The sequence below is a fragment of the Haliotis asinina genome, chromosome 13, assembly GCF_037392515.1.
Source record: "Haliotis asinina isolate JCU_RB_2024 chromosome 13, JCU_Hal_asi_v2, whole genome shotgun sequence".
Classification (NCBI taxonomy): domain Eukaryota; kingdom Metazoa; phylum Mollusca; class Gastropoda; order Lepetellida; family Haliotidae; genus Haliotis; species Haliotis asinina.
The window spans coordinates 4,379,341-4,391,988 of NC_090292.1; the positions used below are offsets into that span (position 1 = coordinate 4,379,341).

General features: G+C 42.4%; 1 protein-coding gene across 1 annotated transcript in view; it reads right to left on the reverse strand.

The window, feature by feature from the left end:
* Positions 1 to 1,350: 1,350 nt before the first annotated feature.
* LOC137259287 (protogenin B-like) overlaps positions 1,351 to 12,648 on the reverse strand; it is a 72,857-nt gene continuing 61,559 nt past the window's right edge. The window contains exons 17-21 of the mRNA XM_067796921.1: positions 12,023 to 12,217; positions 11,384 to 11,477; positions 10,869 to 11,046; positions 10,091 to 10,231; positions 1,351 to 8,592 (exon numbers count right to left, since the gene is read on the reverse strand). Coding sequence (XP_067653022.1) covers positions 7,981 to 8,592; positions 10,091 to 10,231; positions 10,869 to 11,046; positions 11,384 to 11,477; positions 12,023 to 12,217 — 1,220 coding nt within the window. The 3' untranslated portion in view covers positions 1,351 to 7,980. The remainder of the gene's footprint in view (positions 8,593 to 10,090; positions 10,232 to 10,868; positions 11,047 to 11,383; positions 11,478 to 12,022; positions 12,218 to 12,648) is intronic.

Genomic DNA, 12,648 nt, shown 5'->3' on the forward strand with positions numbered 1-12,648 from the left:
TGATAAAAATATGACAGACATTTGGAATTATTGTTTGAATACTAACCATTTCTCTGGAACCGGTTATATAAAATTCCAAGACATGTATTCCCGGTCGATCACCAGCGGAATTATGGACGAACATCAGCCCGCACAGAGAAATAGGAACAAAATTATGGGATAAAAATATTTCCCCCTTGCTACTCTGATTCAGCCACCACCAGTCAGTAACAGATAACTTTTATCATATTAATTGAAACACAATTAACTATATGTAGTTATTATCTATTTAATATTTAGCAGACGAAAACTCAAGTTTACCCATTAAAACAACACCGCATATTCCTTCGAAAGATAAGACTGCAATTTCAGGCATAAGATACTGATATTCCACGCTAACCTTTAGTTAAGACGAAGACAAATAGATGATTGGGGCATTGACAAGCATTTTAGATATTCAACAATTTTGTTTGAAAAAAAACAGGAAAATGTCATTTGCTTCGTAAAATGGATCGGTGGTCCTAAATATATTTGCTCAGTATATTGTGTTGATTCAATTCATTGGGATTGTACCTGTTCCCAAATCGAGTGTGCTCTAACAATTCATGCGTGAAACGCACGGGGAAAATGAACTTTTCGATATTTATCAGACAACCTGTCTCCCTCTTGTTTGAAGTGGATCGTTCTGTGGGGCGTTCCCAAGTATGCAAATTGGGGTCATTTGTCAGGTCGTGGATCATCTTATATGTGTTTACCAATAGATTCAGACAAGAACGCCACCTCTGAGGTCACTGAACTTCCAGGTGTCATTTCGAAATTGAAAGAATCGGGACACCTTAACACTTGGATGAAGTTCAACCGGGACACCTTAACACCTGGATGAAGTTCAACCGTTTGTCACACAATGGGAAAACTCCCTATGGATAACATATTCCCTATTGTTCGACTTCTGCAGTATTCACTTGTCACCTCAAATGAGTTAATAATTTAGTTCCACGCCACACTCAGCAATATTCCAGCTATATGGCTGCGGTCTGTAAACAATCGACTCCGTAGCAGACAATCCAGTGATCAATAGCATGAACATCTTTGAGTTAAACGATGCGGGTTTTATCGCTCGACTTATTATCATGAGAGGAGAGACAAAGTATTTTGACACCTTCAAGATTCGAACACTCCTAGCAAGTAGAGTTTCTTTCAGGTTTTGAGTTTGTATGGTTTCTCCCTGCGCTAAGCGATACTCCAGCAATACTCCAGCAATACCCCAGCAATATAACGGCAGAAATGGGCTTCCCCTGTCTCCGACAGTATATATAAGGAAACTGTACTGGAGCCGTTCAATTCATTGAAAAAGACAACAGAACTATTGACTGTGTACGTGAGTATTCCTTTAATACAGGAACTTATGGCTGCCGGTAACGACGCAACAGGTACCCTGGTCAAACTGTCAAAACAGAGTTCCTGTCCAGTTCTGTCACGACATCACCGGCAACTTCACCTTCTTTAGGTACGACTACAAATTGAAGTCGGTCGACGCAAGTCCGTCCGTCTGTCAAGGTTCACCATTCCAGCCTCCGCTGACTGCTTGAGGTACAGGTTTGAAGAAATTACACAGAGTCAATGATTTCCCCACTTAAACACAAGCTTGCTTATCTCCTCTTGTACAATAAAGGACATCGGGGAAGGTCCAGCATTGCTGATTTCAGAGGTAATGCTTGCAATGTATCACTTAATTTTCAAATATATGCGCTGAATTCAGATCCGTCCTGACATATTCAAGGGAGATAAACCACTAACTAGAACACAAATCAGCATTTTACGGCGGAGCGAATGGGAGAGCTGGACGTGAGCTTACTGTGGAATGGGCGAGGAATATTATTCTCTTATCAGTGTAATACTTTAAGGAGAAAAAAACATTTTCACAACTATATAATCATTGAAACTTCTTTCAAAATGTAACACAGCATTTAGTAGCAGTAATGACTGCAAAAAGGTTTCAAATATCCGTAAACTCCAGTAACTTTGTGTAAGCAAATGGCCTAGGTCATTTGCTGAGGTTTTAAGATGTAAAAGATTCGCTTTGGTAGAGAGGAACTATTAGCAAATGATACATCGAAAATCACTGGACTAACTGTACTCAGCGTTGAAATGTAGAAATATCCCAGTTCCCCAGCCAAATCTGGTTAGTTGAGGCTCCACCTTTACACTGTTATTGCTTCATAATATCTTTGAAACCACCTGACAACAGAAGAATATCCCATGTTTCCTTCCTTTCCAAGACAAAAGTTTATTAAGCAGGTCTCAATTCGACAAGTAAATGCCGAGCTCCTATCTTTATCAGTGCATCTGAGTTTAAACCAAATAGTTACAAGCAAGAGGTAGTAGGTAGACACATCACTGATACAGATAAGAGCAGAGCATCCTTCTCCCTCACTCACTCCACAGTAGCAAGTGTAACTGGCTGTTTAGCTAAGTTTCATTTTAAACATCTCTATAGCACTAGAAATATAGCAGCAGTCCACTGGATGATGCAGGGTTGATAATTCCTGTATCACACCAGTGGTTCTACTCCTTAATGTGTTGTATCTCTAACAGAGAGGAAAGAAGGGTGCAGGTTCAGCAGTGTTGCCCAAAGGGCCATGTATCTTAAGGATGACACGCAAGGCATCTGTTATTTCGGTGTATGCTCTGCTGGGAGGCTTATAACAACAGTTGCAGTGGAAGAATTTGTGGGAAGAATTCACCAGAATACTATCAGCTGGCATACAAACAATAATTCAACCACAGATCCTCATTCCCTCTCTGTAAGACATCAACAATATGGCACATTGTATATTCTAACAAAAGACAGTCTTCAAATTGTTTCCTTTGCTATAACTGGATAGAGGAGTTCTGAAGGCTAGACACACAACTAGGTGTCTGCCAAGGAAAAATATAGTCATATTCAGTCAAAGGTGTGGTCCTCAGCAAACACTGAGTTGCATATGTCACCAGCAGAGGTAAGACATATGTATATAAAGTCCAGTCAAAGTCAAGATTCTGGCTTCCCGAGTCAAAACAAAATAAAATACAAGTATTTATTGGAGGTAGTATCACATTTGTCCAAACGTGTTGTCCAGCTGATTGTTGTAGGTTTGCCCACACAAAGAGTAAATGCTCTTTTGTTTCAAAAATAGTCACACAAATATGCAGTTATTTAGTCAAAACCTGTACTACTGATTCAAAATCTATTAGTAACCTTGACATTGTAGAAACCAGATAAGGGAGACAACTCTTACCATATCAATTGTCAATACTTGTTACAATAACATAGACACAAGCTACACAGTTTATCTTAGTTTAACAATATCTTCCTGAAGACAAATATCAACAATAACTTCACATAATCAAACAGAGGACCATGGGAACAATAGGAAAAAGGTTCCATAATATAATATCTACATAATAGTTTAAAACTATTACTTGTATAAGTTAAATATCTATAGCACTATGTTTTGATGATCTGAGTAACAATGTCCCACACTGAACCAACTGGATCAGTCCACTATTTCCATGGGCTGATCCAAGTGACTCCATAGGATCAGGTACTCTGCATACACTGCTCAATGCCAAAACATCCCGTACAAATGCATGTGTATAAAAAAAGCCCCAATAGCGGAGCATCATTAAAACGTTTATTATAACACTAAAATCAGTTGAAAAGAGATTTTAAAATCAAATTCATAGTAACCTTTGAACAGGTTTTCAATGTTGCCATTTTCTTTCTTAAAAAATGTATTTGCTAAATGGTGACCATGACAAGAGGTACATCACAGAGCTGGATGCTATTCAAGCGAAGTTTCCTCAGAGCATACAGGTCTAGTTACCTTGGGTAGAGATGACCCTTGCAGACAGAAGAACACACTTCCAGATTCACAGAAAGTTATGCTGAGGGTATTAAACCCCCTTGTAAAGCAACTGACACTTGTGAAAAGATTTCTTTTTCTGTCAAATCAAAACAGATCTCTTCTCCATGAAGGAAACTTGAATATATTTATGTTTGGTTCGGTTTGCTGTTTATTTTTGTTGTTTTCAATCTGATGACAAGGCATTACTGTGTTTGTAAGCTTCACATCTAATGAGATTTGAACAGTATCAAGGAAACTGTCGTGATACCGAAACACAGAGAGCAACTTAATTTGGAAAATGCAACTATTTTACCATACATAAAAATACTCTTGTTTCTCATTAAGGCTGACCCCAAAATTCCCTACTGCCCCAAGATTTTATCTAACCTTAACACTAGAGAAGATGCAACTGTGACTCAAAAAGTGTATGTATTTTTCACAATTTTAAGTTTTGATTTTCTATCCAAGAAAAGGTGTTAATTTCCAAAGAAATCATGGGGTTTGGGACAAAAAATAAATTGTAAAAATAAACACGTCCACAGGAACCAAATTTTCTTTACAGGTGAAGAGAAACAAGAATATTGTTTATGTGGCCTCACAAAAAGACCCATCAACCACGCAATTTCAAACTGTGTCAATACATACATTCTCTGTATAACACTGCAATAATGTTTTAAGCTCTGAAGACACCATACACTTCAGCAGAATGCAGATCTTGCTCTATAAACTCTCTCAACCACCAAAAGGGGGCAGCACCGAGCATGATGTACCATTACAGCCACTGACTGACGTCACGTCCTTCCCTACAAAGTCAACACATACTGGTGGCAAGACAACACTAGATGCTTTCCACGGGGCGTTTACCTACAACAAACATTTCCTAACGTGTAACCATGACAACCACACTGATAACTACCTGTCACTTGTTGAAATACATCAGCTGCAGAACTTCACTACGCTTAATGTAAAATGAAAAATTGTACAGAGAATTCACCGGTCTCGCACAGAGTTATCACAAGCAATAGACAGAAGGGATGGAGAAAACAGAGAAAAATGTATATATTACTGACTTACCACGTACATAGTTCAATATTATTGTTATTATTATTATTATTATAAATCATCCTAGCAAGTGCCTGTACAATATGTTAAAACACCGTACACACTTTACATTGAAATCCTACAAATAGACACATTTAAATTTGGATGTCTGGCAGGGGAGGCAACTGCATCTAATTAACAATCATTTGTCAGATTGGATTAATATGCTTGGACAAAAACAGGGTGAAAACACAAATCGAAGAAGATATTGGCATATTCCCATACAACATGTACATTTTAGGTTCATATAGAGTTGCCTCCCTTTCCCAGCTGAGGTATGAATGGCGGCAGCTCCTCTCAGTTCCCGCTCACCTACCCTTGGGGGCGAGTAGTGTGTGGAGGAAGAGATCGGAAGACACGCCCACTCTCCTTACTGCTGCACAGTACACACAACACATGCATATCAGATGCAGCTCCGTTGTTGTCGGCAACGTCACAAGGGGCACAACATTATTTACAGAATCACACAATGGTGGGGAGCCAGGGATCACTGATGTGAAATCATAAATTAATGAAAATAACCAACAATTCCTGCCATGAGTTACCTATCACCCCTCTATGCTAGAGTGTACACTCCCTCCAATATTCCAGGATTGTACCAGTAACATAGCCAAGGGGTGAAGGGTTATGAAACCCGAGTTGTGATGAGGTATATAATGGTAAACATATTAGAAAATTATCAGTTTTCTAAAAAAAATTAAAAACTGCATCGCCGTTTGTTTATAAACACAGACCTGAAGATGAGAAATGCTGCCATGTTTAAGAAAAACTGAGGGCCCTATATGGCCATGTCTGTCATCAGTCTGAATGTCTTGCTGTTGCTACAGTTTCCCCAGGGATAGCTTCCCCCTAAAATACAGTTGCCACAGAAACTAGAAAACTGCTTTCTATAAAACTTTAGTTTTTCATATTCTAATACAAAGACACTAATGGTAGTTTTCTTGAGCATGTATGATCCCACTGAAATTCTGTCCACAACAGCAAGTCTTCCGTCTGCTAGCGACAACACAAGCCCACCCTCCTTTGCTTCTGACCCATGCAGCGGTAACTTTTCCCTCGTCTTCTACACTAAACCAACATGGTGAGGGCGTCTGTGTCAGTGGTACTAACACGAAATATGTTGGGTTCTATAGTGAGTTTGCATGTGGTTTCTAGCATGCATACCATGGTTGTAAATAAACCACTAGGTATGCCAGAGGTAGTTGCAGCAGACCAAACCCCACCCCCTCCCTGGCTCCCCCCTCGTGCTGGTCCCCCTATGATAGCTACACTGATACAGATTGGTACATGAAAACTAACATTCCGCCCCCTCCCGAGGTATAGTTAGCGATCCTGACCCACTCCAGTTAAATCAGCAGACAGTTGACGTGACTGCTCACAACAGCGTCAGTCGAAGATGTTGCTGTTGTAGTCATCCGTCATGGTCAGCCTCCAGATGCAGGTCAGTCTCTTCGAGGTACACACCGGCTTTTAGTTGACCTCCACCTTTATCAGGTGCATGGTGACTAATCAGCCAAGTTGCCATGGCGACGACCTGTGGCAGCTGCAGCTGTGGACAAAGTGAGGCGTCAAATTTTGACTCGCGGTTTATAGTGACTTAGATACTCCCTGAGATAGACCGAGTTCAAGACAACGCTCCCACCTTGTCACCGTCGCTGCTTTCCCTCCCACTCGCCCGTTGTACATCGCCGCCACTGCAGAAGTGAGGTAGATACTTATGAGGTAACTAGCATGTCCCACTGGAGGAAGTGACATCATACACATAAAACAGCTTCCACACAGGAAGTCATGACATCATACACAAAAAGTAGTACCAGTTCCACACAGGAAGTGACATCATACACAAAAAAAGTGCAGCCACATCCTGAGAAGTGACACGACACAAAAAACACAATGATGGCTCCTAGGTTGACGAGTCCTCGCACACGACGACACAGAGCAGAATCAATCCTGACGGGAGCAGCAACAACTAGACCTTATTTAACCATGATTTGTTTAGTAAAATACTGTCATATAGCAAAAATGGAATACACTACAACTATAAGTTGAGTCCCCCAATGAGCTGCCGTCTTGTCTGGAGGAGAGGGATCAGTGGCAGCATCCTCTCCCTGTAACCGTTGACGAAAAACACATGGGATACGACATCGCTAGCTGCCACCGTACGTCTCTTGCAGATCCTAGCAGCAGTGGATTGAGTCCGATGGTAGTGTGGCATGGGAAACACTGGTCCTGGCGGTGATTGTGTAGTGTGGACCACACCACAGACACTGAATACTTCGAGGCTTTGACCACAGACCTTGAACATCCTGTAACCTTGACCACAGACCCTTAACATTCAGCGGCCATGATCACGGCCCTGAACATCCCATGGCTGTGACCAAAGTCAATGAAGATCCATTGGCCTTGATCAAGGGTAGTGCTGATACTGATCCTAAAACATGTAGCTGTGTCAAGGTTAGGAGGAGCTGCCTTCTCTCAATCCTCGTGAATCACATAGTCCACACTATACCTTCAGTCTCCATGGCAACAGTCGACCTGAGCTTAGCAACACCCATCATGTCCATAGCAACACCATTGGCAACATTACCCTTTGCACCTCAGTCCAAATGAATTGCTGTTGGCTGAACCATGACACATCGCCATGGAAACAGCTGAAGAGGTACAATATAAAACAAGTCTCTGAGGAGATGATCTGTTTCCATAGCAACAGTTCCAGAAGTTGTTGGTAGTTAAAAATGAGGTATCATCTGTTCACGTTTGCCACTTGATCACTCTTAAAAGGAGAAGTAAAAAAGTGTATATAATACCCGCATCACAGGAAGATAGTAGTACACCGCGTCGAGGCCCCTGGGCACCACATCCACCGGCCATCGCTCCGTTCGTCTGTTCATGTATCCTGCCACTGCAGGTAACAGAGAGATGGAAGGTGGGTGTGTGGACGGCAGCCACGCTATGAATGAGGTCAGTTTGTAGACAACACAAGTTTATCATTAGCCAGTATGGTGTAGCACCACTACACCACAGAGTCCGATTGCTCTAAGCCTCCCCATGTTCCATCACGTACAAACATATGAGGTAATTTCCCTGTCCCGACTCTAGGGGGCAGACTGTCAACATGTGTCCCGGGTCCTTCCGGACATTCCTGAGTTGAGGTACTGCTCTGGGTGCTGCTGCTTGCGAGAGGTGGAGGAGGGGTGGGAGGAAGGTCCCTGTGACCTTGACCTTGATCCCGCCTCGAGGTTGTGTTGCTGCTTGGCAGGTGAGATGAGGTAGTGCTATCAGCTGCGTTGCTGCTGCCGCCGCTGCCGTTGTTCCTGAGAGTTGGGGATGAAGATGCTGCCTGAGCTGGCCCTATGCCGCTGCCACCGCCACCGCAGTCACCGCTGCTGCCCCCGCGGCGAGATGGAGAGATCCGGGGTAGGTATCCTCCTTCACTGGGGGTCACCTTCAACATGGCTGCCTCCCCATTGGGTGCAGTGACAACAGAGGTCATGGGACTCTCGTCCTCCAGACTCCCATCAATCTCTTCTAGACTTTCCACCGCATATGTGGACATCTCTCGACCCGCAGATCCAGGGCTACTCCCAGATGAGGCATGGACTGCAGCGATGAGTCCATGATGCTCCTGAAATAAACAGGCACATTATAGCAAATGAGCTCCCACGTCAAAGGTGTTCTTACTCCAGTTAATGACATTACCTTGATCCCCCTCCACAAAGCAATCTTACTGCAAACAAGATCGTAACTAGCATTACTTGACTGACACTCCACAAACTGATCTTCCTGCTGAGAAGATCCCACTAGTAGTACCCACATAGGTATTCCCCCTCAAGAAATCAATCTTCCCCCCTAAGAAGATCTAACTAACACAGTTGGTCTCACTCCACAAACTGATCTTCCCGCTAAGATCCCCCTAATACTAACATAGCTCATCCTCCTAGAATATCACAAGTACAACTAAAACTAGCATGGAAATATCAAACCAACAGCATTATTTGGACAGTAAATACATAAACTGGCTATATATCAACAAACAACTGAGGGTAGATTACCATGCTAGGGACAAAGGGCAATTACAGTACCTTTGTTACCAGCACAGACCCCAGCTGGATTTATCGCAACTCTTCAGCTGCTGGCAATTGTGGTCAAATTTGGCTCAAATTAAAATGACAAAAATACTAGTTTTAGAAAAGCTGGTAAATTTAAATTTCTTCTGAATGTTTCGGTACTTTCGTACCCTCTCTGGACGACAATAATTTTACACTACTTCAACCCCCTTTGAGGGTATAGCAAATAAAACACTCAGTTACTAATCTAAATATACAGCATGTGACCTTCGTGTGATTGGAATTCTGGATTTCTACATGCAGCAGATATTCACATGTTGCAGGAACCACCAAACATGGCTATCGTACTAGGTATGGTTGTATAAAGCAATATTAGCGCTAAGGTGACCGTAGCTCCCATACCTTAACATAGACTCAAGGTAGTCTAAGCTCCAAGGTGACCGAAGCTCCCATACCTTAACATAGACTTAAGGTAGTCTTAGTACTAAGGTGACCGTAGCTCCCATACTTTAACATAGACTTAAGGTAGCTTTAGTACTAAGGTGACCGTAGCTCCCATACCTTAACATAGACTTAAGGTAGCTTTAGTACTAAGGTGACCGTAGCTCCCATACCTTAACATAGACTTAAGGTAGCTTTAGTACTAAGGTGACCATAGCTCCCATACCTTAACATAGACTTAAGGTAGCTTTAGTACTAAGGTGACCGTAGCTCCCATACCTTAACATAGACTTAAGGTAGTCTTAGTACTAAGGTGACCGTAACCCCCATACCTTAACATAGACTTAAGGTAGCTTTAGTACTAAGGTGACCGTAGCTCCCATACCTTAACATAGACTTAAGGCAGCTTTAGCGTTAAGGTTGTCTTGTACAACGGCAACTTGGTTAACCAAGATTAATGCTCAGAAAACTTATCTGAGATTCGAAACAATCATAGATTTGTGGCACACTAAAGGGGAAACTCTGCATAAAAGTGATGTCTTTGACACTAGGGGCAGTGGGCTTCGTAACCCTAGTAACAGAGCTTAAGCCAGTGATCGGAGTAACAGGGCTTACTTCTGAGCTGCCTCGGTTGCCAAGATGCACATTACCCTCCCTCCTGATCACGTGACCGTTGCTCACATGACCATTCTGCAAACTGTGACTGATCCCATTCACTCGCACTCCATTTGGTGTCACAATCAGAGTACCACCCCCCTGAAACAAACCACAGTTTTCATCAACATGAGTCATCAAGAATCATCAGAAGATGACGATTACTCCAGCCTAACAAGTTTGAAAGAACAAATCACCTTACATTTACTTGATTATTTTCAGACTTAGTCAAATAATTTCCATGGAAATCCTGAAAAAAATAAATGTCCAAGTTCTGTGAATACCAAATGGCAGCACTTCAAGACCTTTTGGATATATCTGCCAAGTCTGGTAGAAAGATACTGAATGTTTTTCAAATTGTTCCTAAGAAACAAAGGCAAATTCCTCCCTTTTGAGACCAAAATGTTTCAATGGGAAGCAGGAACAATAAAAATGAGAAAAATCTATAAATAGCAAAAGGTACCAATTTAGTATCTGTTTGAAAAATCTAGCAACTTTTGTTGAATAATATTAACCAGTTTTTCAGTTATGCCCTGGAATAATTAAGATAAGGGACAGACAGACAGACAGACAGACAGACAGACAGACAGACAGACAAGGTGTCAGCTACCTGATGAAAGGGGAACCATCAGGTTTTCCTGACATTCAGTCTCCAATATGAGTGAGACAAAAAGTGCTGCTCTCCTGACAAATATCCTCTGGAACGCACTGAATGTCTTGCCTAACTTTCAAGTCGTACCTTAGAATCTGACTCTGTGTTCTCCTGCAGAGAGTTCAACATGGGCGTGAGCGCCTCGATGTCAGAATTCTGCACTGAGAGGCGGTTGGTCGTCACGTGAACAGCGTGGCCATTGCCATGTCCAGGAAGGTGGCCATTACCATGGTAAATGGGTGGAGGTTCACGGGATCTGAAACACCTTAAAGAAGCAGTCCAGTGAGTGACACATGAAATCAAGTTGACACAAATCAGTTATACAGTGCCGACATATTGTTGATCACTGTTAGTTTTATGCACCACTCTGCAGTATTTTAGCAATATGGCAGACAATCCTGTCAGCAGCATGAATGGCAATCTATGCAACTGGGATACCATGGCTTGTCAACCAAGTAAGTCAGCTAGCCTGACCACCTGACACCTTAAGTTCCCTCTTACAAGCATGGACTGCTGAAGACCAACTCAGATGATTAGATGATTTCTGTCATGTCACGTGATAACATAACTCTAGCTTGATATCCAAAGACTTGCATGACTACCTGTTGCGAAAAACGATGACAACAATGCAGATGACGATACAGACGATGCCGATGGTGACACCAACAATTATTCCTAGCTGCTTGTCTCGGCGACCTGAAACAATCGTTTCACAGATATTAAATTTCAGGACAGGCTGCTCAGTATCTCAAGGATTCCTTTGCGGAGTATAACGAAAACATACACTGACTCATTCCACTGACTGTTGCATCTCTGAGCTCAATCTGAAAAACTGGCATAAATGGGCCGATGGTTTTTACCAGAAAAGACAGAATATGCAATATTCCTGCCATATGGCAGCAGTCTGTAAACGCTAGACTCTGGACCAGACAATCCAGTGATCTACATAAATAGGATACGCGGACATGTGGCAACAAAGTCAGCGAGCCTCACCACCCAATCCCGTTAGTCGCCTCTTACAAGAAGCATGGGTTACTTATCAACATGAATTGTGATATGTACACTATCTTGACTTAAGGATAGAGATATGTTCACATAGCATCTCAACAATACACTGTGACTAATTTGGATAATCAGGTTCCCCTGTGATGTCTCCAATTAAAACAGGTTTACATCCATACATACAAAGAGTTTAATGGACAGTCACACACGGTGGTCACTGTGGATGTGCTATTACTGACCTGTGTTTGCACCAGGGCCGACAATGGTGTCAGGATGGCATCTTTCCTGCTGCTGTGTCTGGCTTGTGCACTTAATATTTGGGTAGACCACGACTATCTGTGACGAGCGACCTTGACCTGCTCGGGTACACGCTCGCAGTTTGAAAAAGTAGGAGGCAGCAGTCAGTTCATCCACGGTAGCCTGGGTCAGGCCCCCTGCACACACACAAGGACAAAGGTCAGTTCTATGGCAACCAAGCATTGAAATTTTATTCGAGCTCAAGAAAACCTTTTTCATGCGAGATTGCTTTTGTCTTCTTGGGAGAGACCACGTTTGTCTTATTGGGTAACATTTCAATCTGTTTTTCGTCTTCTTGGATTAAAATGCTCTTCTTGGGTGAGGTCATGTTTGTATTACAATCTCACTATTGTCCTCTTAAGTTTAGTTTGGGAGAGTGTTTCACCTGACTGGGTGAAGTTATCAAGAGCATCTTGCCTGTCTTGGTAAGGTTAGGAAGTGCCTCTTACCCGTCTGCATGTGTTTTTTGAACATCTTACCAGTCTGAGTTTGGTTAGGGAGCGTGTCTCACATGTCTGAGTTTGGTTAGGGAGCGTGTCTCACATGTCTGAGTTTGGTTAGGGAGTGC